The sequence below is a fragment of the Spermophilus citellus genome, assembly GCF_964194105.1.
Source record: "Spermophilus citellus genome assembly, chromosome: 8".
Lineage (NCBI taxonomy): Eukaryota > Metazoa > Chordata > Mammalia > Rodentia > Sciuridae > Spermophilus > Spermophilus citellus.
Window position 1 is genome coordinate 35,768,557 of NC_138189.1, and position 27,301 is coordinate 35,795,857.

Below are 27,301 nucleotides of genomic sequence, written 5' to 3' on the forward strand. Positions count from 1 at the left end.
CAACAGAAGAGAGTGGCTTAGAGTAATTTTGACCATGAAGGAGCTCATGCAACATATTTTATGCTTGAGAAGTATTTGATTAAAGAGTCAAAATACTTGATGGACTGGATGTTGACATGAAAATCAGAGTAACAAAGACTGACTACTAGCTTGTAGATGGAGCCACTGGTAGATTTCTGGTTCTCAAAGAAAAAGATGAGGAAATTTGAGGAGAACAGGTTGAATAGTTAGATATCAAGGGTTTGATTCCAGATCTCACATTTTTTAGCTTATTATATTAAAACTCAAATGGAAGTATTAAGTATAAATTGAATATGTATTCAAGAGCTTAGAAGAGAGTGTTGGATGGAGATGGAAATTTTGGAGTCATTAGATTTTAAAGCTATGCAATTAAAATGAACTCAGATAACAAATGAATATTAGAGAAGAGATTTGAGGTTAAAAATGGGAGAAAGGGAAGTCAAGGAGACTGAAAAGGAGCCAACAGTAAAGTAACAGAAAAAAAAAAATCAACAGAGAACATGGCACTTCAGAAGTCAACTGAAGAAGGAAAGGCCTCAGCACAGACACTGGGAGAGACTGGTGAAGAGGGATCCAATAGAGACCCCAAGAGCTGAAATTAAATGAGACTGAGAATTGACCATTGAATTTAGAGAAATCTCCTCTGACCTGATTTGACAAAGGTGATTTTTTTAAATTAATTTTTTGAGAGAGAGAGAGAGAGAATTTTTTAATATTTACTTTTTAGTTTTCAGTGGACACAACATCTTTATTCTATTTTTATGTGGTGCTGAGGATCGAACCCAGTGCATGCCAGGTGAGCACTCTACCTCTTAAGCCACATCCTCAGCCCCAAATTAATTTATTTTTTAAATACATGACAATGGTGGAATGCATTACACTCATTATTACTCATATACAGCACAATTTTTCATAACTCTGTATATAAAGTATGTTCTTGATGGATAAGGTGATGAACTCTTAACTAGACTTGGAGAAAGAAAGAATAGCAGGTGATAAAATAGAGGCGGAGGCAACAGATAAATCTTTCAAGGATTTTTCTGACAAAAAGGAATAGAGAAATTAGCTACATCTGGAAATTTAAATTTTAAGGAAGGAGATATTGAAACATTTTTATGTGCTGATATGAATGATAGGTCAAGAGAAAACACTGGTTATACAAGTGCAGGGGCTGATTGTGAAGAGAAGAAGAGAGTGACCATAGGGTCACAATTCATGTAGGTAGATACAGAGGGTGGTGGGAAGATGAAATACTTTCCTTCTGTTTCTTTTCTTTTCTTTTTAAACAAAAAGATAAACAACCCACAGTGAGAAATGAGGAATAACTGTTGAAGATGTGAGCAGTAAAGAACTGATGTGATTTAGTCATCTTAGCATGAAAACAAATTTACTATGAAAATGTAGTAGTTTCAAGGAGAGTACTGAGGAGCCATTTCAGATATGATAATATAATTATCATGAAAGAAACTGGATTGCCTCTAGTAACATTCATGTATTTAGGGAGAAAAACAGCAAGCTTACTGAGGATCCAGGCAAGGGAGAAATTAAATCAAAGACCATGGCATCTAAACCAAGTAAGAAGGAAGCGAGGGACTAAAAAAGTAGAAAGTTGACACATTATCTAAGCAGAACCAAGGAACAGTTGTTGAAGTAAGTGAACTAAAAGATTGAAGGTTTTTTCACTTTGCTAAATAAAACCCTGAATAACCTATCTCTGAACTCTCCCAAGGTGCCAAACTACACAATATTCAGCCACATATGCACAGCTTGAGCAATCATGAACACTTCTCAGAAGACTTTACTATAGATTTCTTCTAAACAGTAAGCATATGATTTTATTTACTTATAATTTCTCAGAAATTATTTAGAAAACTAGTGTCCATCAGTTCAGCAATTATATCTTTTTTTTAATTTTAAAGTATTTTACAATGTTTTAATGCACCAAATTGGAAAGCAAAACATCATTCAAACCAAAAAGGCCATTAGAGCACCACCCTTAAGTGCTGTTTTGCCTCTCTGCTTATTATTCTCTCAACAGTAATAAAACAGAAATCATACCACCCAACTGGAATGCTAATACACTTCCAGAATAAGCCATCTCGTACATTCTTCAGAAGACTGTGAGGAGGGCGAAAAGTCCATAAAGTAAGGCACAAGGATAGGCAATGAGAAGCTGCTGTCCTTCCATGTCCAAGGCCGAAATGAAGATCTTAGAGGCTGAGAGACTACACCAGCCAATGATGATCAGGGCTGACAGGGTTCCAAAGGTGCCCCTGGAACAAAGACAAAGGACACAATTGCCTTACATTAGAAGTGAGATGACTGGATCAGAGAGCTGCCTCTGAAATGTCCTTGTTATCATATCCAAAATTACTTTAAGTGAGGGTGATGGACCATATTGCACCTAAAAGCCTCAGTCAGTTAGAAATGTTTATGTTTCAGTAAGACTAGAATTAGGAAGAAGAAGAGGAGGAGGAGGAGGAGGAGGAGGAGGAGGAGGAGGAGGAGGAGGAGGAGGAGGAGGAGGAGGAGAAGAAGAAATTGCCTGCAGTCACACACTGTCATATTCCATTCAACCCCCTGAAATTCTCTTAAGCCCTGCAAGTAGAGCCTTCTCTTATAGCTATAGATTTCCTTTCCCATATTTTCTTCAGAAATGGACACAATTGCCTTACATTAGAAGTGAGATGACTGGATCAGAGAGGAAAGGTAAATAGAAATAAAATAGAGATCAAATCTAGCAGGGTAACCTACTCTTCCCAGGTCCACCTCCCAGGTTTTGTCAGAGATATAAAACCCTGACACAGCTCAAATAGAGAACCCATGGAATAGGAAAGCACATATCTGTGGGACCTCCCAGTGCCTCACCAAGTACATAGTTTATAGGTTAACGTGAGGACTTTTTAGAATTTTTTAATCCATCCATACTGGAAAGAATTCGTAAAATTGGTATTTTCAAAAAGTAACTGTGGAGTCAATCTGTACTTTAACAACAAGTGGACAAATAAAATAGTTTAGGGTAGCCAGATGGAGAATAAAAAGGGAAGTAGAGGTGGTAGAGAGTAAATTTCTTTCCTCATATGTAAAATAGAATGGATTGTGAGGCAGGAGGATCACAAGTTTGAGGCCTGCCTCAGCAACTTAGTGAGGCCCTAAACAACTTAGTAAAACCCTGCCTCAAAATAAAAATTAAAAAGATCTGGGGGTGTAGATCAGTGGCAAAGCATCCCCGGGTCCCCTTCCCCCCCAAATAATAATAGTACAAAAAGACAGAAATAATTATTTAGGAAAATAAGACATAAGAGATAGGAACAATCTCAGGATTTAGTGTCTAGCTTTAAAGCAATGATGTAACTTGACAATAGTTACCTGGTAAAGTGGGTGCTAGGCAAAGATCTTTTAACTCCTAGTGCATCGTTCTTTCTACCATCAAACTACACAACCTCATTTGATCCTGATTTGATTCTAAACTTGAATATTTTCAAGTTTAGAATTTTAGTTGTTTATTATCTGTGAGAATGACAGAAATACTAACTTTTAATAATTGAACAAAAGTAAAACAGGTAAAAAATTGCACAGTGCAGCTTATAATACCTTAGATTATTAATAAAACAAAAATATTAATGGTACCAAATACTATATTAATTGGTTTAATTAAAACCAATTAGAAATAATTGCTGGAATGATATAATGTGTATGTTTCCATGATGGAAAATTTAAAATTATATGTAATTAATTTTAATGATATAGTAATATGCCTAAAATGGCAATTTTAACTTAATGGTCTTAGAGGTCAGATAGTTATTCCCATTTAATATAATTTAAAATATTTCTAAACCATCTGTTAGGGTTTGGATCCCAACTGTCCCCTCCAGGCTTAATACTAAAGGTTTGGTCACCAGCCTGTGCTACTATGGGAGGCATTGGAACCTTTAGAAGGTGAGGCCTAGTGGGGGAAATCAGGTCACTGGGGCCATAGCTTTAATGGGGATATTGGGAGCCCCTTTCTCTCTCTCTTTCTGCTTCTCAGCTGTAATGAGGTAAGCAGTTTTGTTCTACCATGTGCTCCTTACCATAATGTTCTGACTTTCCATAACCCAAAAGCAAGGGACCCAAGCAACCTTTGACTAAAACCATGAGCCAAAATAAGTCTTTCCTTTTAATAAGTTGATTTTCTCAGACATTTCTCAGACACATCATCCTTTATAATTTCAGAATGAAAATAAAAAGTGCAAACTCTGGGTGATTTACCAAATCCAAGAGTTTTAGTTCTTTATTTTCCCCCTAATACTCTGAACCATTTAAAATGTCCTGAGGGGACATGAGACTAAATCAATCAGGGTCACTCCAAGTGAATTTTGGCTGACTAAATAAAGACATAGACACAGAAAGTACCTTTTTGGGTTTAGTGACATCTGCTCAGCCACAGCTTCCACAGGTAGGGCAAGGCAGCCAAGAAATAGAAAGAGCATGCCCCGAACCCAGGTTTTATTTGGCAGAAGCCATTCAAGTGAGACAAGGGGTAGGGTTACAACAAACTAGTGGGTGTAATCCAACCCCATCAGGTTATGCCCACTCCCACTTCTGGAGCTACACCTCTCTTATCCTAGCAGAGGTAAGGTCCAATTGCATTGCAATGGGTACAATACCAGTTCAGTACCTCTTTACTTAGGACTTAATGGTATATAGGTAGCTCCTGTCTAAAGCAGCTCCCAAAAATGCCCTAAGACTCTACTTTGATGAAAATAATGTTAAAAACTTTGAATTTTTAAATGGTGGTCAAAATACTATTCTTTTACAAAGTGTCTGACAAAGTAGCAGTAGAACCAAACTCTGTACTATCATGTCCAGCCTATGTACTAAGCAACCCAGTAAATGGAACAACTTGCTAAAGAACACAATATGCAAAATGTGTACTTTTTTTCCATGGATAAGACTCAATAAACATAAATCACATTATATTAATGCATTCAAGGTATCCATCTCCTGTTATTTTCTTCTTTTTTAAATGTTGAGTGATCAATGATAAACTAGGGGTTTTCTCTAAATTAATATTGCTTTAAATGAACATTACTTTAAGAATGAGACCATGTTAAACAAAAAGAGTACTGCTAAGGCATTCTCAACAATGTTATGACAACAATTGTTTATTATGAAAATAATTATAACTATGAACACAAAAATATTAAAGGCTTTTGTAAGTTGTTCATGCTTGCACTGGTAAATTTTTAATGTCCTATCCAATGCCATTAATAACCTAAGACTTGTCTCTCCGTTGGATATAAAAGAATGAATGAACACTAAAGGCAAATATTTATTTCCAAGTGGGTTTGGAACATGGCAGGTGACAAGAATTATGATATCACTTGCTTTCTCTCACCAAAGTGGTAGTGATAGGCAGATACACTGGAAAGTGCCCTACAGAAGCTTGTATCTATGGTATCCTTATTCATAGTTTTGGATTGCAAATATCAACTGTGTAAGTGAAGGAAGAAAACTTTAAAAATGTATTGAATGAGTATATATGCTATAAAGTTCTCCAGAATTAACATCCTTATCAGGGTTCCTGGGAATTCTGCACTGCAAGGAGACCAGCTGAGAAAGAACAGTTGCTTCCAGGCTAGAAGGCGGAGTGCCTGGGAGCTGAAGCAATTTGTCAATGTTCAGCAGGCATTTACTCTTCCAAAATCAAATAAGTGAATTTTCTGTAGTTGTTATATTACCCATGACAATAGTTCACACTGAAGAATGTGGCAACTTAGAAAGTGCCAGCTTTAAAAATTGCTTGGCTTGATTTATTTTTTAAATCATGGAAATAGGAATAGCACCTGAGCCAAAACCAATTTAATTTTCTGAATCCATGTGTAGCTTTTAATAGACATGGTTTCCCCAATTCCATTGCCAAAATGATCAAAAAGAGCTTAACTTTTGCACTGGTCTGGCAAGCCTTAATGATGATTGTGCATGTGGGGTCCATCAGTGCACACAGACACTTACTGTAATGAAAAGAAGATAGCACAGCTGGACAGGATGACCATGGGGAGCAGGCAGTAACCTAGCACACTGGCCACACAGCCATATGACACCCCTACAGAGCTCATCAAGTTCAGTAAGGCATGAATCCCAAGGCAGCCAATGGCACTCATGCCATACACGTAACCAAATTGAACTTTTCCTGCCTGAAACAAAGCGAAGAAAAAAGGATAAATGCTCAACCAACATGGAGAGAAAACCAGAATGACAACAGAGCAGAGAGGATCTGAGAGTCAGTTTAAGCTGTTCTGTATCTTTGTAGTACCATCATCAGGAGAATGGGAATTCCAGAAAAAATACTGCCTGTAGTATAAATTCTGATTCTGAAAACAAATATCATGAGTATACTTGGAGTAAGACAAGCAAAAAAGACAACAGAAAGATTAAAAACTGCTAGGCATATATATATATATATATATATATATATATATATATATATATATATATATATATATATGGCAGTGTAATATACAGACACATTTACCATAGGTTGTCTATAAGGAGAAGAGTTCACAAAACAGACTATATTTTCTCCCCATATTTGTTGAGTATCTGAATAATGAAACAAAGTGATAAAAATTCCAACTTAGTCTTGTAGATCTCTACAAAGCATATTAGTAATACTGCCATTTTAAAATTCTGTTTCAAATTCCAACACAGGTTTATATTCAAAACAGAAAGCACAGATACTACTTTATAACTTCAAAATACTTCCTGATCAACTCTGCCTGTAAAATTACCCTCATTACAACATCATGATTCAAAATGTTTCATGTTCTTCTAATTATTATACTATTTTTATATTGCCCATTCATGTTGCATTTCTAGACCACACTCATAGTTCCATCAGAAAGGATAAATGATCAAGTAATTTTAAACCACTCATTTTCTTGGTGTTAGGGGTACAGATAAGGCCCAGGTGTTAAAGGCTTGAGGAGCAATGTATGGCACCATGGATGAGCATGGAAGGAAGTTAGGTTACTCTGGTTGTGTCCTAGAAGGGAATATTGGGACCCTGGTCCTTTCCTGTCTATCTCTTTTGTTTCCTGGCTGCCATGAAGTGCCATGAAGTGAGCAGCCTTGTTCATCAAAATTCATCCTCCATGATGTTTTGTCTTGCCACAGGCTCAAAGACAAGAAGGCCAAATGATCATGGACTGGCACCTTGGAAACAGTGAGGCAAAATAATCCTTTTCTCCTTATAAGATGAATATGTCAGGTATTCAGTCACATTAATGGGAAGCTAATTAACAGAAAGGAGAAAGAATAAAGCTAAATTTATGTTCAGAGCTTGAAGTTATTTCCTGTCTTTTGCTTCCTTCAACCTGAAGAAATCCCACTAAAACAATTGTGCCTTATGTCAGCAGAAATCATAAAAATGATGAGTATGTTATTATGAATCTTACATCTCAGAGATAGTGAAGAGATTTGGGTATTGATACCAAGTTAGCTTCGCTTTTACTGTACAATAGTTATACCAGCCCATAAAATGATTCCTTAATTATAGATATCTAGGGCACAGTTAACCTAGTATCAGATGGATTCTGAGTTAAATCTAACTTCAATTAATATCCAGGGGGAGATTTTGGAATATCTTTTTTGCTCTGTATATATAAGAATCAATTGTAAAGTACTGCATCTAATAGAAAACTCCAAATGGTAAAGTTTCATTAAATGATTCAAACATTATTTCATATACATGTATATGAAATATACATGTATATTATACATTTATATATATATAAATATACAAACATATATATGAAATATATATGTATTTCCATAATTTCAGAACTAAAGGGCAACTTAAGAATCACTCAAATTCCTTTTGTCTTGAAGAAAATGAAGAAATGAAGGCATAGAAATATGAAACAAAAGTTCAAGATCATAACTAGTAGCAGTTATGGGCAGACTGAATTTTCTCAATTCCCAATAAGGTTTCTTTTGACTATATTGTTTGTATTTAAAACATAAGAGAGGATATTTAAATAACTCGAATCAACATTATACATCAAGAGATATCTTAATAAGATTAATGCTATCCTTTAAGGGATGATAAATGTAATATTTTCTACAGAAAAATAAACAGCTGTTATATCACAAATGGATTGGAAAAGAAAGATGAGTTAATATATTAAATTGATTGTTTCTGACTATTTGATTAATTGGCATTGCCATGATTAGCAGCTTATTCCAAGATTATCAAATTACTGTGACAAAGACTGAAGACAAAATGAAAACTCTAGTTGTTAGTGTATGATTGATACAGAGTATTTGTATTAGCTGTAGCAAAAAGAAAAAAATAAGATGTTATCACTATCCTGTTGTATTATCATCACCATACTTTTGTGTTCTCAGCACTATATCATTGTATTATTATCACTATACTATTGTAGTGGATAAATATGATGTGATGGTTATTGGCAATAATACCATATATAGACCAGATTGCTATCAGTATTTTGATTGGTATTATAAAATTAATATATGGAAAGTTAAAATTTGTTTAGTTACAAATACATTCTAGAATATTTTTGAGAATTGTAGCTACATTTAGGGAAAATTAGTTTTTTATAGGAAGTGGATAGTAGTAAGAAGAATGAATCTCTATTTTAAGGGCTCTTCCTAGAATCTTTAATTTCCTATAATATTTTCCCTGCCAGTTTGTGCTTTAATGAAACTGTAATTTTCAGACAGGCGTAATCATCTTATATTTTTAATGTATTGTCATTCCCTCCTTGATATAAAATGATAACTTTTTTTCTCATCTCTATTTTCTTCTTCCTTTTATTAATGAAACTTAGGTTTTTCTTAACCTTTTCAATAACCTTTAATATCATTACTTCCAAATATAAATAATATGCACAAGACACATGGTAAAGTCAGGGAGAAATGCTTTCATAGAAGTTAGAAAACTAAAATTATAGTGAAATGAGTGAACAAATCATACCTTATCATTGCACCTTAATTTATTCATAGTAGCCTAATCAAAAACAAGGAGACCTGTCTCACATCTCACAGGATGTTAGAAATATTCTTAGGATATACTACGGCAAAGAAAATAATGACCAAAGGGAAATGATTTGTCCAGTGGGACAATATAAATCTAATAGGAAACAAGAACTAAACTTTAGGACTTTTATTTCTCAAATCCATGTTTTCCTTCAAATGATTCCTGATTGACAGTCTTTTCTTAGTAACAAGAAAATTTGATTTGGTAGTTGTATTTTTCTAAATTTTAAGTTTATATTTTTGTCTGTTTTCATACACTACAACAGCTTCTTTTTGTCACTATGGCTGATTAATTGAATATGTCTCTCACTTTAAAAAGTCAAAAACTAAACAATTTTTACTACATAAAGCAACATACTTTATTTCTTTTTTTAATTAACAAAGATCTTTTTCAGAACACATACTGGCAAGGATAAGCATTAAAATCTGGTGTTTATGGTTGCACAGTACCAGAAGCAGGGTGGCTCCCAGGGCTATACAAAAAAGGATAGGTCCTGTGAGATCAGTTTCATTCATAATGCTGCCATCTGCTGGCTTCATTGGGTTTAACACCGTCAAGGTTTTTTGCCATATATGATCAAAATTGATTCCAAGTTCTGCAAAAAGAAAAAAAATATATATATATACACACACACACACACACATACATATACATATACACACACATACATACACACATATACATACATACATACATGCATACACACACATACATACACACACATACATATACATTTATATATGTAAATTTAGAGGGTAAAACAAGTTACATTATTTAACTAAAATTAACACATTTGATTAGTTTACTCAGCCTTTTAATCTTATTGTTGTATCTTCATATTTTAAAGTTATATATAATAATCTTTAAAAACAAAATGAAAAAGAGTTTTGGTTGCCCAAGTATATGAGCTAAAGGAATATGTTAGAGAAAAAAACTTCCATCTAGGAAACATTTTCCTTATTTATGCAATGAAGATAAGATTAAAGTACAGTTAAAATTGGGAAATAGACTTATATAGTAAAAATTAAAACACTAGCTAACAGACCAAAAATCTATTGCATCTGTAAATATTTCCTTTCCCTGTATACAATTGCTAACATTCCTGAAATTTTGTGTTATCAACCATGGCATCATTTTTTCAAATAGCAGAACTTCATAGGTCTGGGATTTTTATTCCACTCTGGCTAATGAGAAACAATTTAATGCCACATGGATGAAACTTCACAAAGGAAAAAAGGGTAGAGGTCTTTCCAGGAAGAAAAATAATCAGTATATTTTTATTTCTATAAAATCAGTGCACTCTGAGGTAAGGTCAATATAGTTAAAGATTAACTTCTTAAGACAAGTTAATCTTTCCCCTTTGTGAGTGATAGTGTTAGAATAAAATATTGAAAATCAGTGGGGTCAATGTCCATGAGTCCAGACTCATTTAGAAATTTCTAATTCTTTTCTCCATAGTCTGTTTTCCAAGGAATTTTGACTACTATATTCCTCTCCTTCTATATAATTTTTGGAAAAAAAATCTATTCATTTGAAATCTACTGAATATAGAAATAAATTTTGATACTATATCAGTTTATTTTCTCACTATTCTTATAAACTAGGAAGTATCTTAGGGAGAAAAACAGAACATTCAAAGAAAATTATGTGGCTTGGCTGTTTAGGATACAGCAATCAAACTTTCACTTCCTTTCATCATTTTAAAATTTCAATAAGGGTGAGATATATCCTAGAAAGAATCGAGGGTAAGTATGTGCATTTCACCTGAAACAAACTACCATTTATTAAGTGTTTGATCCTTTCCAAGATTTACATGCATTAGTCTTATTAACATGTTAGCACTGCTGTTTTAGTCCCATTTTATGTATCAGATGGATAAGGTTTTGAGAGATTAAGCAGATTATCCAAAGAAAGAAAATCAGTTTTGCATATTCAACAATCTGAAGAGCACATGCATTTAACTGTATAGGTGTTTTTGGATAAATGTGCATCTAATCTTCATATATATATATATATATATATATATATATATATATATATATAGTAGTCCAACTCTCCCTTGTAAAGGGCTAGCTTTCTAAATTCATTAGTATGTGGCATCCAACTTTCCTTACTAGGATTTGGCAATCTTGGTTAGATACTGAGTATAGCTCAGCTGTTTCTGTTTTGGGCTTAGATTCATGACTTACCACTGAGCTACACCCCCAGCCCTCAGCTTTGTTTTTGTTTTTTATTAATAGTGGCAAGTAGCACCTAAATACCTTGCAAACCTGACATTAAGTACACAGCATACAACAGGGACTGTGAATGTTTCTATGATGAGGGGCATGTTTTAACAATGCAGTAATATTAACACAGTCAGCTAGATACTGATCTGAACTGGGGTAGGAAAGACACTCTTTTTCTTGTTTCATGCACTGCTAGACACTTTGCCATCCAAAAAAAATTTTTTTATTTGACTAGTTAAATTAATAGTGAGCAACTCATTTACATTTCAACTTCCAAGTTTTTCCCCTTTATTTTCCAATGCATTTATATATTTCTTAATAAATAGACACTTTGGAAAAATATACAAATCCACCAAGCTTAAAATAAGGTTAGAATTCTAATGTAACTTTTAAAAATAGCAGAACACTTTAAAAATTGAGAAATGATGTCATTTAACTTCATCTGAGTCTTATGAAATATTCAAATTTTATTTTTTGTTTTGACATTCATGCTAACTGCATTTTCAATATTTGCCATAATAAAGTAGCCTTTGATTCCAATTGCCTTTTTCCTTGACAAGCATAGTTATTTCTGAAGAAACTCAGAGGGAAAATTATTTATGCAATATCATTACTGATTTCTACCATTTACTTGATGGCATAATTAAATTCCACACATATTTCAATATTGATTCTGAAATAGTGAATGAATGCAGAATCTACTAAATATTTTTGTAAGAAAAATATTTTGTTTACTGAATTATATCCATATAAAATTTAGCTCACAATTTTTTTTTACAAGGTTTGGGAATTAGATAAGTATGTGTTAATTGTAGAAACCCTAATACAACACTTTTGTATACAAAATAAAAGATAAAAGATAAAAACCACTGTGAAATTTGAATGCAAAGTTTGTTATTTTGCTGTCATCTAGTGGTAGTAAAATATATAACATATGCTATAAAAATAAAATATTTTCTATGCAAATTGTAGCATTACCCTTTATATATAAATATCAGGCTGTACAACAAATACCAATATCGGTATTTTTTTAGTCTGACAGTCTTAAATTGACTATTATTCTTGAAAATCCTTTGTTAACATATTGACTGTCCATTATCAAAAAGTAAAAATCATCATTCTTACATAAACCAAATGAGTGTCTTAGATTACCTTGAGGAGTAAGTAAGAACTGGAGGAGTAAACAAACACATTTTCAAATTAACATGCTTTTATGCATGGAATGTTCATTATTATAGCTTCATAATTTTATAGGATATTTTGGTATGTGCTCAATCAAAACTAACACATGTCATTTATCACCTCATCCTAGAAAGCCTGCTTAGGGCTATTCCATGTCTTTGGACAGATGAAACTTGCAACTTTCACAGCTTTCCAGTTTGAAGAACATTCTGGACCAAAACTCTAGATAGTTCATAAATTCAAAAAATAGAATTATGTCATGTGCTCCCTTCTCTAGTATGTATATGGTAGGAATGATAACAAAGAAATTTAAAAATTCATTCAGAAATGTATGGGAAGGGGAATCTAACATATTTCCTATTCAAAGTTAAAAAGACATTAGTAGAGAATGTATAAAAATAAAGTCTAACAATAGAAACATTTCAGATAACTGAAAAAAAATATTTTCAATAAATTTTGTGGGAGAGAATTGGTTAACCATTAAAGAGAAAACTAATGTAAAATCCTTCACATGTTACACTAAAACAATTGTCAAATCAAAAATCTAAATACTAAGCAAAGGAATAATCCTAAATTTGAAAATCTATAAGTGAGTATGAACATTTTCTGGAATTAGAGAAATAGAGTCTAAGCAACACAGCAATTGGAAAGAAAAGTTTCCAACAAAAGTATTCTTGATTTTAAAATATAAACATTAAAATTTCTGTTTCCCAATGATCCATGACCAAATCAGATGGCAAACACAAGTTAGGAAGAAATGTTTGAAATATATATTCCAGAAAGTAATATCTTTACTATATAAATGTCTCTTAAAGAAAGAAAAAAATTAAAAATTTCTAGTAAATATGACTAAAATAAAAATAAAACAGGAAGAAGTGAAAATGGTCAATAAACTTGTTTTTAAAATGTCAAAATTTTTAGGAACTAAGAAATGCAAAGTCTTCCTTTTTCCTTTCTTCCTATCAAATCAAAAGAGATATATCACAGATTCTCCTACACTGGTTTAATGGAAAATCCAATTTCTGAGATTTGGTTGACCTAATCATTTCAAGTTATGAATATATTCCAAGGATAAGGCTCTGTACAGGTCAAAGGATTTTCAGCACGATGCTCACCAAAGCATTACTTTTTTTTTTTTTAAGAGAGAGTGAGAGAGGAGAGAGAGTGAGAGAGAGAGAGAATTTTTAATATTTATTTTTTTTAGTTCTGGGCGGACACAACATCTTTGTTGGTATGTGGTGCTGAGGATCGAACCCGGGCCGCACGCATGCCAGGCGAGCGCGCTACCGCTTGAGCCACATCCCCAGCCCCAGCATTACTTTTTATAAGGAACAACTTTTAAGGTATAAAACATTGTACTTTTATGCCAGAATATTAGGAAACCATTATAAATCATGTTTTCAAATAATATTTAATGACTTTTAAGAATTCATTATGGAAATACTCATGATAAAATGTAAATGAAAAGAATACAAAACTATACCCATGGAATGATACAACTTTCACCTTTAAATACTCAAATTCATATACATACAATGAAAATAATATTTCATTTTTAAGTGTGTATATACCTACATATAAAATATATACACCATGCATAGGAAAACAGCACACAGACTGGACAGAAATACACCAAATTGTAAATGGTAATCAAGTCTTGGAGTTTCAATTTGGAGTGATTTTTATATTTTCATTCATGTTTCCAAATATACTGGATACAATTAGACAACTGATAGCTTTTTTAATTTATTTTTATTTATTTTTATTTTTTTATTGGTTGTTCACAACATTACAAAGCTCTTGACATATCATATTTCATACATTAGATTGAAGTGGGTTATGAACCCCCAATTTTACCCCAAATGCAGATTGCAGAATCACGTCGGTTACACATCCACAATTTTACATAATGCCCTATTACTAATTGTTGTATTCTGCTACCTTTCCTATCCCCTACTATTCCCCCTTCCCCTCCCCTCCCATCTTCTCTCTCTACCCCATCTACTGTAATTCATTTCTCTCCTTGTTTATTTTCCCATTCCCCTCACAACCTCTTACATGTAATTTTGTATAGCAATGAGGGTCTCCCTTCATTTCCATGCAATTTCCCTTTTCTCTCCCTTTCCCTCCCATCTCATGTCTCTGTTTAATGTTAATCTTTTCTTCCTGCTTTTCCTCCCTGCTCTGTTCATAGTTGCTCTCATTATATCAAAGAAGACATTTGGTATTTGTTTTTTAGGGATTGGCTAGCTTCACTTAGCATAATCTGCTCTAGTGCCATCCATTTCCCTGCAAATTCTATGATTTTGTCATTTTTTATTGCTGCATAGTACTCCATTGTGTATAGATGCCACATTTTTTTATCCATTCATCTATTGAAGGGCATCTGGGTTGGTTCCACAGTCTAGCTATTGTGAATTGTGCTGCTATGAACATCGATGTGGCAGTATCCCTGTAGCATGCTCTTTTAAGGTCTTCAGGGAATAGTCCGAGAAGGGCAATAGCGGGGTCAAATGGTGGTTCCATTCCCATCTTTCCAGGAATCTCCAAACTGCTTTCCAAATTGGCTGCACCAATTTGCAGTCCCACCAGCAATGTACAAGTGTACCCTTTTCTCCACATCCTCGCCAGCACTTGTTGTTGTTTGACTTCATAGTGGCTGCCAATCTTACTGGAGTGAGATGGTATCTTAGGGTGGTTTTGATTTGCATTTCTCTGACTGCTAGAGATGGTGAGCATTTTTTCATGTACTTGTTGATTGATTGTATATCCTCCTCTGAGAAGTGTCTGTTCAGGTCCTTGGCCCATTTGTTGATTGGGTTATTTGTTATCTTATTGTCTAATTTTTTGAGTTCTTTGTATACTCTGGATATTAGGGCTCTATCTGAAGTGTGAGGAGTAAAAATTTGTTCCCAGGATGTAGGTTCCCTATTTACCTCTCTTATTGTTTCTCTTGCTGAGAAAAAAACTTTTTAGTTTAAGTAAGTCCCATTTGTTGATTCTTGTTATTAACTCTTGTGCTATGGGTGTCCTATTAAGGAATTTGGAGCCCGACCCCACAATATGTAGATCGGAGTCAACTTTTTCTTCTATCAGACGCAGAGTCTCTGATTTGATATCAAGCTCCTTGATCCATTTTGAGTTAACTTTTGTGCATGGCGAGAGAAAGGGATTCAGTTTCATTTTGTTGCATATGGATTTCCAGTTTTCCCAACACCATTTGTTGAAGATGCTATCCTTCCTCCATTGCATGCTTTTAGCCCCTTTATCAAATATAAGATAGTTGTAACTTTGTGGATTAGTCTCTGTGTCCTCTATTCTATACCATTGGTCCACCCGCCTGTTTTGGTACCAGTACCATGCTGTTTTTGTCACTATTGCTCTGTAATATAGTTTGAAATCTGGTATTGCTATACCGCCTGATTCACACTTTCTGTTTAGAATTGCTTTTGCTATTCTGGGTCTTTTATATTTCCATATGAATTTCATGATTGCTTTATCTATTTCTACAAGAAATGCCATTGGGATTTTTATTGGCATTGCATTAAACTTATAGAGAACTTTTGGTAATATCGCCATTTTGATGATGTTAGTTCTGCCTATCCATGAACAGGGTATATTTTTCCATCTTCTAAGATCTTCTTCTACTTCTCTCTTTAGGGTTCTGTAGTTTTCATTGTATAAATCTTTCACCTCTTTTGTTAGGTTGATTCCCAAGTATTTTTTTATTTTTTTTGAGGATATTGTGAATGGAGTGTTTTTCCTCATTTCCGTTTCAGAAGTTTTCTCGCTGATATACAGAAATGCCTTTGATTTATGCGTGTTGATTTTATATCCTGCCACTTTGCTGAATTCATTTATTAGTTCTAGTAGTTTCTTTGTAGACCCTTTTGGGTCTTCTAGGTATAGAATCATGTCATCTGCAAATAGTGATAATTTAAGTTCTTCTTTTCCAATTTTTATGCCTTTAATTTCTTTCGTCTGTCTAATTGCTCTGGCCAGTGTTTTGAGAACTATATTGAATAGAAGTGGTGATAGAGGGCATCCCTGTCTTGTTCCAGATTTTAGAGGGAATGCCTTTAACTTTTGTCCATTCAGAATGATGCTAGCCTGAGGCTTAGCACAGATAGCTTTTACAATGTCAAGGTAAGTTCCTGTTATCCCTAGTTTTTCTAATGTTTTGAACATAAAGGGATGCTGTACTTTGTCAAATGCTTTCTCTGCATCTATCGAGATGATCATATGGTTCTTATCTTTAAGTCTATTGATGTGGTGAATAACATTTATTGATTTCCGTATATTGAACCATCCTTGCATCCCAGGGATGAATCCTACTTGATCATGGTGCACAATTTTTTTGATGTGTTTTTGTATTCGATTTGCCAGAATTTTATTGAGGATTTTTGCATCTAGGTTCATTAGAGATATTGGTCTGTAGTTTTCTTTCTTTGAGGTGTCTTTGTCTGGTTTCGGAATCAGGGTGATGTTGGCCTCATAGAATGAATTTGGAAGAGCTCCCTCTTTTTCTATTTCCTGAAATAACTTGAAAAGTATTGGTATTAATTCTTCTTTAAAGGTTTTGTAGAACTCCGCTGTATACCCATCCGGTCGTGGGCTTTTCTTGGTTGGAAGTCTTTTGATTGCTTCTTCTATTTCATCTATTGATATTGGTCTGTTCAAATTGTGTGTATCCTCCTGACTCAGTCTGGGCAAATCATATAACTTAAGAAATTTATCGATGTCTTCACTATCTTCTATTTTATTGGAATATAGGTTTTCAAAATAATTTCTAATTGTCTTCTGTATTTCTGTAGCAACTGTTGTGATATTGCCTTTTTCATCCCGTATGTTAGTAATTTGAGTTCTCTCTCTTCTTCTCTTCATTAGCATGGCTAAAGGTCTGTCGATCTTATTTATTTTTCCGAAGAACCAACTTTTAGTTTTGTTAATTTTTTCAATAGTTTCTTTTGTTTCAATTTCATTGATTTCCACTCTGATTTTAATTATTTCTTGCCTTCTGCTACATTTGCTGTTGTTTTGCTCTTCCTTTTCTAGGGCTTTGAGATGAAGTGTGAGCTCATTTATTTGTTGTTTTTTTCTTTTTTTGAGGAATGACCACCAGGCGATGAATTTTCCTCTTAAAACTGCTTTCATTGTGTCCCATAGATTATGATATGTTGTGTCTGTATTTTCATTTATCTCTAAGAATTTTTTAATTTCCTCCTTTATGTCTTCTGTAACCCATTGATCATTCAGTAACATATTGTTCATTTTCCATGTGATGTAGGATTTTTCCTTCCTTCTTTTATCATTGATTTCCAGTTTCATTCCATTATGATCAGATAAAATGCAAGGTATTATCTCCACCCCTTTATATTTACTGAGGGTTGCCCTATGGCATAATAAATGGTCTATTTTTGAGAAGGATCCATGTGCTGCTGAGAAAAAAGTATATCCATTTGATGATGGTTGATATATTCTATATATGTCAGTTGAGTCTAGGTTATTGATTGTGATATTGAGTTCTATAGTTTCTTTATTCAACTTTTGTTTGGAGGATCTGTCCAATGGTGAGAGAGGTGTGTTGAAGTCACCCATAATTATTGTGTTGTGGTCTATTTGATTCTTGAACTTGAGGAGAATTTGTTTTATGAATGTCGCAGCACCATTATTTGGTGCATGAATATTGATAATTGTTATGTCTTGATAGCTTTTTTTAAAAGCAAAGATGTTGGTGGAGTCAACATAAAGGTTTTAGTTAATAATAACTTAAACACTATAGGTCACTCTCATTAAACTAGGTGTTTATTAATTACAGAGACAAAATACAATGAACCGGTAAAAACATAACTACCCCGAAACTTAAGTGGCTTCTAAAGAACCAGTGGATGTATTATACAATTTCTGGTATCTTTTTGAATGGTTTAAATCATTCATTTTGTTTTACAGTTTCTAGGCAGAAAAAGAAGATGGCTCATATAAAGAATTAGTATATGCAAAGGACTTGGAGTAACTAATCATAAATATATCTTCTTAGGTCTCAAATTTAAATCCACTTGAGTTTTCACTTTTTAATACCCATATTTCTAGTATCATACTGACATTTTAGCATGGCTGAATGTATTGAAAACAAAAATCAATGGATAGATACACCTCTGAACCCCCCACCCCAGGGACCTCAGTTTCAAGTGTTCAGGGTTTTCTTTTCAAAAGCAGCATCATTTTCTAGAATCACATTTTTTTCTCTGCCTAGTCATACCAAGCTGAGATGAGAGGGTTCATGTAAGTCAGGGGAGAGAAGCAGGCTTGTCAACAACAAATATTAATTTAAAAACTATTCCCTTTGCTCCCAGGCAAATAGCAGAAAATAAAATATAAAGTGCTTCATTAATTGGGGCAGGAAGGGTGGTTGCTTTGGTATTAGTACTTTTGTCAAAAGCTGTCTTTGCTGAGAGAGTCAAAATTTAAGAAAGAGTGAATAAACATTAATAACTATAGCCATATCATAATAATAGCGCAAATCTACTACCAAATTTCTCTATACAAACATGCAACAGATTTTCAATGATTTCCATGTATTGGTTTGGCAGGCTCTTGTTATGCTGAAACAATTATACATAAACACTGTATGCAGCATGCTGACAGCACACATTAAGTGCTGATTATTGCTATTATTCTTCGAGCTGTGCACACATTAATAACACTTCCTTAACTTATCTTCTAGCAAAGGAGGCTCTTCATCAAAACTGTCAATGTAAGGAGATTGTGAATAATAATCCGAGTTGGATGCTGGCTGAAAAAATTGTCCTGCATAACCTGACGGCATGAGCATCTCTGGAGGAACAAGAGGGTCAGGCTGAGGCTGCTTACTGGCTTGCTGTCTAAAAAAGGGAAAATACTGATATTTATACATGTAATGAAAGGATATCATGACAAATCAAGAGAGGACATATAAATTTTCCTTTTATGAATTCACTTATCTTTTATGAATATTTACTTATAAGTAAAGTAGCCTACTTCAAATTTAACTGTAATTTTAAAATCCCACAAAATAATTAACTGACCTTAAAAAGACTTGTAGAAGAATGAGCTATACCTACCAATTTTAATTGAGCATATACAATGTGCTGGGCACTCCCCCTTATATTTTCTGAATTAAAACTTTGTATGGTTAAAACTGTATTTGTAATCCCATCTCATAGGAAAGGAAATAGAGGCTTATGGATACAAAATGACTCTCCCAGTATCATGCCAAAGCTTTGCAGGTGCGAACGCACTTCATGGAAGCTTTCTAGATGGTGCTTTGCTCCCAAGAGGATGCAATCACCAATTGTGAAGCCCTTACAAATCTGTAGAAATAACAAGTGAGAACCACAATTTTAGTAGTATAGCCAAATTCAAAGGAATAATAAATACATGAACTACCTACTATCCATAATGGAATGCGCTGTCCAGTTCTGGCCATTCCCAGAAAAATATTACTAATCAATGAATGTATCCTACAGCTTGCTTTAGTTTCTTTTTTGAAATGAGTAATTTAGTTTTGCCAGGACATCATATTTCAATTCCTTTCTGAACATGGTTTTGTTTTATTTATTTATTTATTTTTACAGTTTGTGAGGAAGTGGGAAAATATTGATCTTTGTAAATAATGTCTTACTAGAACTAGAGAAAGGAAGAAAGGAAAAGAAAGAGTGGTAAAGTTATTGGTGAATTTTGTATAGGTGTATAGCTTTTACCAGGGGATGAAGTATAAAATATTTCCCATTAACACGTTTAAGTTTTTTCACCTAAGGCCTTTTGCCTATGCTAAAGATAAGGTCCAAAAATTTGAAATTTGTGACCCACTGTGATCTGCTCATGCTAAAATATTTACAGAATGGCTTTTGAATATTTCCTTCTGACATTAATCTTAATATAAAGTATAAGAATAACACACTTAATCTTTTATGTGTATAAACTTGATCAATAAAATAACTATTTTAGCAAATAAAGCCATAGAGATGGAGAGACATACATTTAATAATTCACGAACTCAACTGTAGCTCATTAAGGGTAAGGAACCTTTTGAGCTTCCCACAGTATAGGCTGATTACTATAGTTTTCATTTAGTAATCCCCCCACCCCTCTTTCTAATAGAGTAGGTAAACTATCAAAAGTACCAGTAAAACAAATGACAAATTGATCAGTAAAATTGCCCTAGTGTATCTTTTTTAATGTATGCCTTTCTAGAAAAATAAAAAGGGCAAAGAAAGATGACCCAATGATGTATCTAAATAAGATTTTCATTGACATACTTGCCTGGCTTCACCATGAATCATGCTCAGGCATTGCCAACTAGGTTAGAGGAAGTATAACTTCCACAGTTACTACCTGTAGAACAAGCTCTATAAATGGAGGGACTCAACATGGGTAGCTATTCTAACCCAGTGTCTCCCACAAAAGGGAAAAACACATTTTTACACATTAGAAAATACATATATGCCCATCACCAGCCAAATCCTGTCCCCTCCTCTTTCCTCTATCCGGCTTTGCTCCCTCATCCAGTAAAACTTCTCCAACAGCAGCTTGGTCTCTCTCATCCTTATTATAATGGGGCATAGTATTAAAATTTCTCCACCACATATTTAAGATAGTGAGCATTTTAAAATTTTTCCATTTTGAGGAAAAGTCAAAATGATTTATTTAGAAAAATTATCACATTCACATTCCATGACTGTAAAAATTAAAATTATCTTTTTTGTTTTATAACTTCAACATTGTAAACATTGACTATAATATTTACCATTACATCTTAATGAACAAAACTGAAGTGATACCACAAGAATCACATCAACAATTCATAGTTTTACCCCCAAACACTCTATACATAACCCAATTATCTTTCAGGCATTTTTCCTGAAAGTGTTATGAGGAATTATGATTTTAACCACATACTATGAATCTACTTAGTCCCATGTTTTCTGGTATTATCCGTTTTACTAGGTTGTGCCAATTCAAAATGGCTACACCAGCAAGTTCTTTTATATTCTTAGTGATATATGTTAAGCTTTCTATATCTTTTCACACACACACACAAAAAAAAAAAAAACCAGAGAGAATAGGACTGGAAATTTTGTATTACCTACAACATCATTCAGTGTTATTACCTATAACACTGAATGATTAACCTATTAGAAATAATGTCAGATTACTACACTCAGTACTTAAGACCTTAAAGATACATCATATCTGTACCCCACATAGCAGTGATGATTTTTTAGAGTGTACCAAAAATCATTTTGTTTTCAATTATACAGCATTTTTATTAGCACTATAAAAGGCAGATAGTGAAACTGTGATGATTTCTAAGTCATCAAATTATTCTAGGTGAAATAAATTTCTACTGAATTAGACCAAAAGAACTGGACTATGGATTGAAGGATTTAAACATTATCTTTGTTAGTAAACATCTCCTCTTTCTGTAAATGCTACTTGAAACAACTAGAAGGTGACTATAAAGCTCTTTTAGAACAATCAGCAATATTCTTAGTCATATTTCCATTATTTTACTTCTAAGACTCTGGAGTTAACATCTCTGCCTTAAGCATCTTCCAGTCATAGGATTTTTCCTGAACCAAGATGTGTGGCTTAGCAAACCCAACCTATGGAGTTGAAAATCCTTGTGACTGAATTGCCATTTTATAATCTCAGGAAACCACTTCACATTCTATGCCTCAGGTTTTTTTCATCTGTAAGATGAATATAGAACAGAAGTCACAGCATTGTTGTGAACTAAATTAGCAAAAATAAGTACAGGACTTAGAATAGTGTTGAGTACATGAGAAATGAGAAAAGTATAACTAATTAGAATAAATTAAAAAAATAGAATAGAAGAAGGGGATCAGGGGAGAGAGTGGAGGGAAAGGGGAGGTACTGGGGAATGAAACTGGTCAAATTATACTGTTTTATTGTGTACATGTATGAACATATTATAACAAATCACAAATAAATAAATAAATAAATAAATAAAAGTTTTTTAAAAAAACCAAAAGTGAGTAATAAGCATTAGTTAAACATTTACAAGCTCTTTGCTTCCTGAGACTTTTGGATGCAGTTTAAATAACTTCCTTGCACCCAGGAATAGTGTGCATCTGTGATTGGGGTCCCTTCCTCAATGAAATTAACATTAGCAGAGGGCTGAGTTTGTGGCCCTTATACACTAGTTACCTTCAGCTTTTACACATTTTGGTTTCCCTAGAACACCTGAAATAATTTCCACAATATCCCACCCATCCTGTGTTTTCCTATCAGAAGAATCTCCACTATACCCATACCAGGAATTCTGTCTCTGAGCTATAAAACAATCACCATTTTTTCAATATCCCCCCTTTCACCACTCATACTCATATAAAACTTCAATTAGCTTTGAAAATCTTATCTTTACCTTACACTAACGTATTTAGGTGGTCACAATCGGGAAATATTTTTACCTGTTTCGGACTCAGTATGACTTAAAATGTATCCTCTAATGCAAATATTTTAAAAATCATCATAAGAAAGCTCAGTTATAATTTTTGTGTTTAGAGATATGTTTGTTGTGTAGTGTCACTTTTCTGTGCCTTTTCACATAATCATTAGCTACATACTTTATTAGAGGTTTTGTTTTTCCCAAATTAAAAGTTTCTACTTCCATTGTGATGTTCAACTGGTTTCAGGGGTTTAATCCATGGTGTGCCTACTCCATGCTCTAGACCCAAGTGAGGCAATGGAGGAATGCCACTTACTTCATGGTTGCTAGAAGCAGAGAGAAAGAATGGGACAGCAGGGAAGATGAACCCTTCCAGGGCATACCCCTAGTGACCAACCTCCATACTTGACCTGCCTGCAGTTATCACCCAGACCACTAGGATGGACTAACTAGGTCACTGAGAGTAGTCTAATCATTTCACTTCTGAACATTTCTGCATTAACACAGAAACTTTGTGTTACAAACTTTCATCCAAACCATAACAGCATCTGAAACAGGCTAGGCCATTACCCCAATCAACAAAATCATGAGCTGCCCTCATTTGGTTACATTAATTTCCATCTCTTTATCATCTTGACTTCTGGGAAATGTTGATATGAAAAATCAAATGAGGAAAGAAAATTGGGTCAGATGGGGTGGATGGAGAAAGCTGTGCTCCATAAGTTCTTGCTTAAGGATAAAACTTTGTCTTTTGTTGTACTTAATTTTTTCAGTCTGAAAATGTAGATGGTAGTTAATACTACTCTCTTTGCTGCAAGTACATTTATGATGTTATTTTACTTTCCAAAGTGTAAGACATAAAAGGTTACCTGACTAATGCCAGACAACATAGAACAGGGATCTGAATGAGATAAAATTCCAGATACTTCACTTTTACAGTTGTAAATATATCCCAATACATTTCCCTATCCCTAGAGCACGGTTCAGCAAATGTGGCTAGGAAGAAGCTTGTGAAAGTAGCATCCATTTGCCTATGTGGGTAGGATGGATCAGTCAATGAAAACAGTGTCCAAATTTCCCCAAGTAGAGTTGAACAGAAGAGCTTCCCAGTGCCTCTTATATTTATTCTGTCTTTTCGTCTTTCCATTTGGAGATTTCAAGGTAATTTTTATTGCTTGTTTTGAAAAGCCTTTAAGAATCTTGGTTGTGAGGTTATTTAGCATAGATTTTCTGGACTGGCATGGACACCACATATCCTAGTTTGCCTATAGTGGTCCAGTTTATTAGTACTGTCTCACCATTATTATTAACAGCACAATTTTATGCTAATATATCTTCATTATACAACAAATCATATGTTAACCATCATTGTGGGCCTCATCAAACAACACTGGATTTACATCCTAACCCCATTTCTTATTAGTAACCTTGAGAAAGTTTCTTAATTTCTCTGTGTGTCCAGTTTCTCATATGTAATATGAGAATATTAGTAGTACCTATCTTATAAGGTTATTTGAAGATACAGTGAACTAATTTATAAAGCTTATAATTGGTCCTAACAGAGAAAGTGCCTGGTAAATTTAGTTATTATGAAAGTTGAAGTATCTGACTCTTCTCCTAGTTCACTAACAGACCCATAAAACATCATTGGAAAAGAACAATATGACCAAATAAACAGTAAGTTTAAGTGACTTAAGGCTTATTAATTACTTTTAAAACTATACTTATATAACAATTAAATTGTGTTTTTAAATGTACACTTTCCTACATATCATCATAATCATTTTTATTACAATTCCATGAAGTTGTTATGAGTAATGTCCTTATGTCTCAGATGAAGACAGAGAAGTCTTCCCAATGTCATGAGAACAACCAATGGTAAAGCCAGAACTTGAACCAGATGCTCTTCACTGTATATACATTGTTTTGCATGAGTAAAGGCAAATACTTAATTCTTAATAATTGTTTTATTTTTAGTTCAAGTTCAAATTTTATCTCAAATAATAAATACATTGTGAAATACATTCATGATGATTCCATTATAGCATTTTTCTACTATCTGTATATTACAAATGCATATTTAATTACCCAATTCCCAAAAATAAAATCTCAAATTTTGTGAGGGAAGACGGTGGATTCCATTGTAAACCCTTATCTTTGGTTTGTAATGGTCTTAATTTCAGACACAAAGTAAAACACTTAAAAATTTATTAAATTAGATGAAATCTGTTTTGCAAGCAGTGTCTTGAAAAAGATCAGGTAAAAGGAATAAGCACTTGCCTAGTGCTTGCATTTAGGTGCCCTCTTAAGTGCTAGTTGAAAAAAATATAGAGAGAAGATATTAACTTGGCAAGTGAAAGGGGCATTCACAGAAAATTGGATTAATTTCTCTGCCCTTTCCTGTTATTTCAATGTGGGTACTTTACTGAGATATGGTAAGGAGAAGCTTTTCTTCTCCCAAAGAAATTCTTCTACTTGAAATCCCTTGTTATCATATGAACAATTCTCAAAATGGGTGTATATTGACTTAATATAAAATACTTACTCTCTTGATCCATAAAGATTTCCATAGGCATTAGAATCATTATAACTTTGCTCCTGATTATCAATGGTATAATTAGATTGGTAAAAGTCAGTGTCAAATTGTCTCAGGTTTGACATCCTAAAAAATAAGAGCAGTTTTTTAAAGTTCATGAATCCATAAGTTTTTGAGACACTTACATGATGATATAAAATTATGGCCAAATTCCTATCAAAAGGTATTCTTTGGAAGAGGAAATTAAGTATTGTGAAAAGAATTATGGAACTAAATGCTAGAAAGTCATTTACAAAATGTGTTACTTTTAACTACTTTTTCTGGAGTTTTAATATCTTCAGGTTGTGACTTTTGACTAAATTGACTTTTGTTGGCCTAAAAGAACTAACTTCTTCCCCAAATATCCTATTTTTAGTAGTTTAAGAGAAAAAGCTTAAAACGTGGTACACATCTGAAAAGTGTTCTCTTAAGCAGTGTCAGTTTTTCACTTAAAATACACACACACACCAAAGTCAGAAAGTAAATAGCTGAAAATAATATTGAGACTGAGTTTGATTTTCCTAGAGACTTACAGTTTGCCAACAGCCTCTCTTCTCTCCAGAGTAAAAACAAAACTCTACAAACCTATTTCCTAGTTCTTAGATGTTGTACGTGGGCTTCTCACTGAGTCAGAGGGAGAAAGGCACAATACTAGTAATGGAATAGATTTTTTTTTTCCTACATTCTCTGTACATTGTTTCTACTCACTTCTTGGAGTGAAGAGGAATGCATGACTTTGACTTAGATCTCAAGGACAGAATTATCAGATAGAAGAAAAAATGAAGAGGAGAAAGAGGTGGTGGAAAAAGAAGCTGTTAGAAAGTAATAGTAACTCTAAATAAAAATTAGAGACTAGAGACTTTTTAGTTGAACAGATATGATTCTTCAACTCAACATATTAATCTTTATTTTTATTTAATAAACTTCTTATTTTAAATAAGTAAATTTATAAGTCAAAAGCAGTTATTCATATAATTATAATCATTTGTGGAATACTACCTATAATAAATTTAAAATGAAATTGCATAAGCAGCATTGACTTTAAGAGCTTCATTAATAAAAAAAATTCAAGTAGCAATTGTTAAATATATCAAATTTTTCAGTTCAGTAAAAATACAGAAAGGTTTTCCAAAATTAGATGCAGCAATTTATACATTGATTTAATAAATCAAGAATTTTCATTAAGAATGTGTATAAAAGTAGGTATGAATTATATGAACTAAAATCAGGACTTAGAAATAAATCTTTTAACTACTTACAATATAAATAACTTACAATTTCTTGTGTTATAACCATATGAGTCATAAAAACATGTTGTTATGAAGCGTGGAAAGTAATTTCATTTGAGAAAATACTGAGTTTTTACAGCATGCAAATCTTTATGTAATATACTAACTAGTGGTATTGGAGATCTTACATAACCCAGCTTCATATTTTATTTAAATGCCAAGTCTTTTAAAAGGATCAGTAATATCAGGCACATACCTCTATTTTGTATCTGGTGTCTGTATTTTATGTGGAAAGATCCTCCAACAAATGTAACTTTACTTGATAAATTTAAAGCAAATCAGTTGGTGAAAAGATGACGAACTGGCTATATATAAAGTTTCTAAATTTGTACTCTGACACTCTGAACAGATGCTACAGCCAAAAAAAAAAAAAAATCCTGCCAATATCCAGTATCATATAACACTTTTTAGGGTTTACAAACACCATGAACAGCATACAGACATAAATTTGATAATGTGGAAAAGTAGATTCAGTTTCCTAGTGTGGGGTGAAGTTGTTTCTTTGAGGCA

At 33.4% G+C, this 27,301-nt stretch overlaps 1 protein-coding gene across 1 annotated transcript; it reads right to left on the reverse strand.

Moving 5' to 3' along the window:
- Positions 1–715: 715 nt before the first annotated feature.
- On the reverse strand, positions 716–27,074 carry YIPF7 (Yip1 domain family member 7). The gene is made up of 7 exons (XM_081303948.1): positions 26,988–27,074; positions 26,211–26,249; positions 25,473–25,589; positions 19,194–19,358; positions 9,517–9,661; positions 6,019–6,200; positions 716–2,294 (listed from the first exon to the last, which is right to left on the reverse strand). Exons 3-7 carry the CDS (start codon positions 25,586–25,588, stop codon positions 2,132–2,134), a joined length of 771 nt encoding a protein of 256 aa, XP_081160074.1. The 5' UTR covers position 25,589; positions 26,211–26,249; positions 26,988–27,074; the 3' UTR covers positions 716–2,131.
- Between the last annotated feature and the right edge of the window lie 227 nt (positions 27,075–27,301).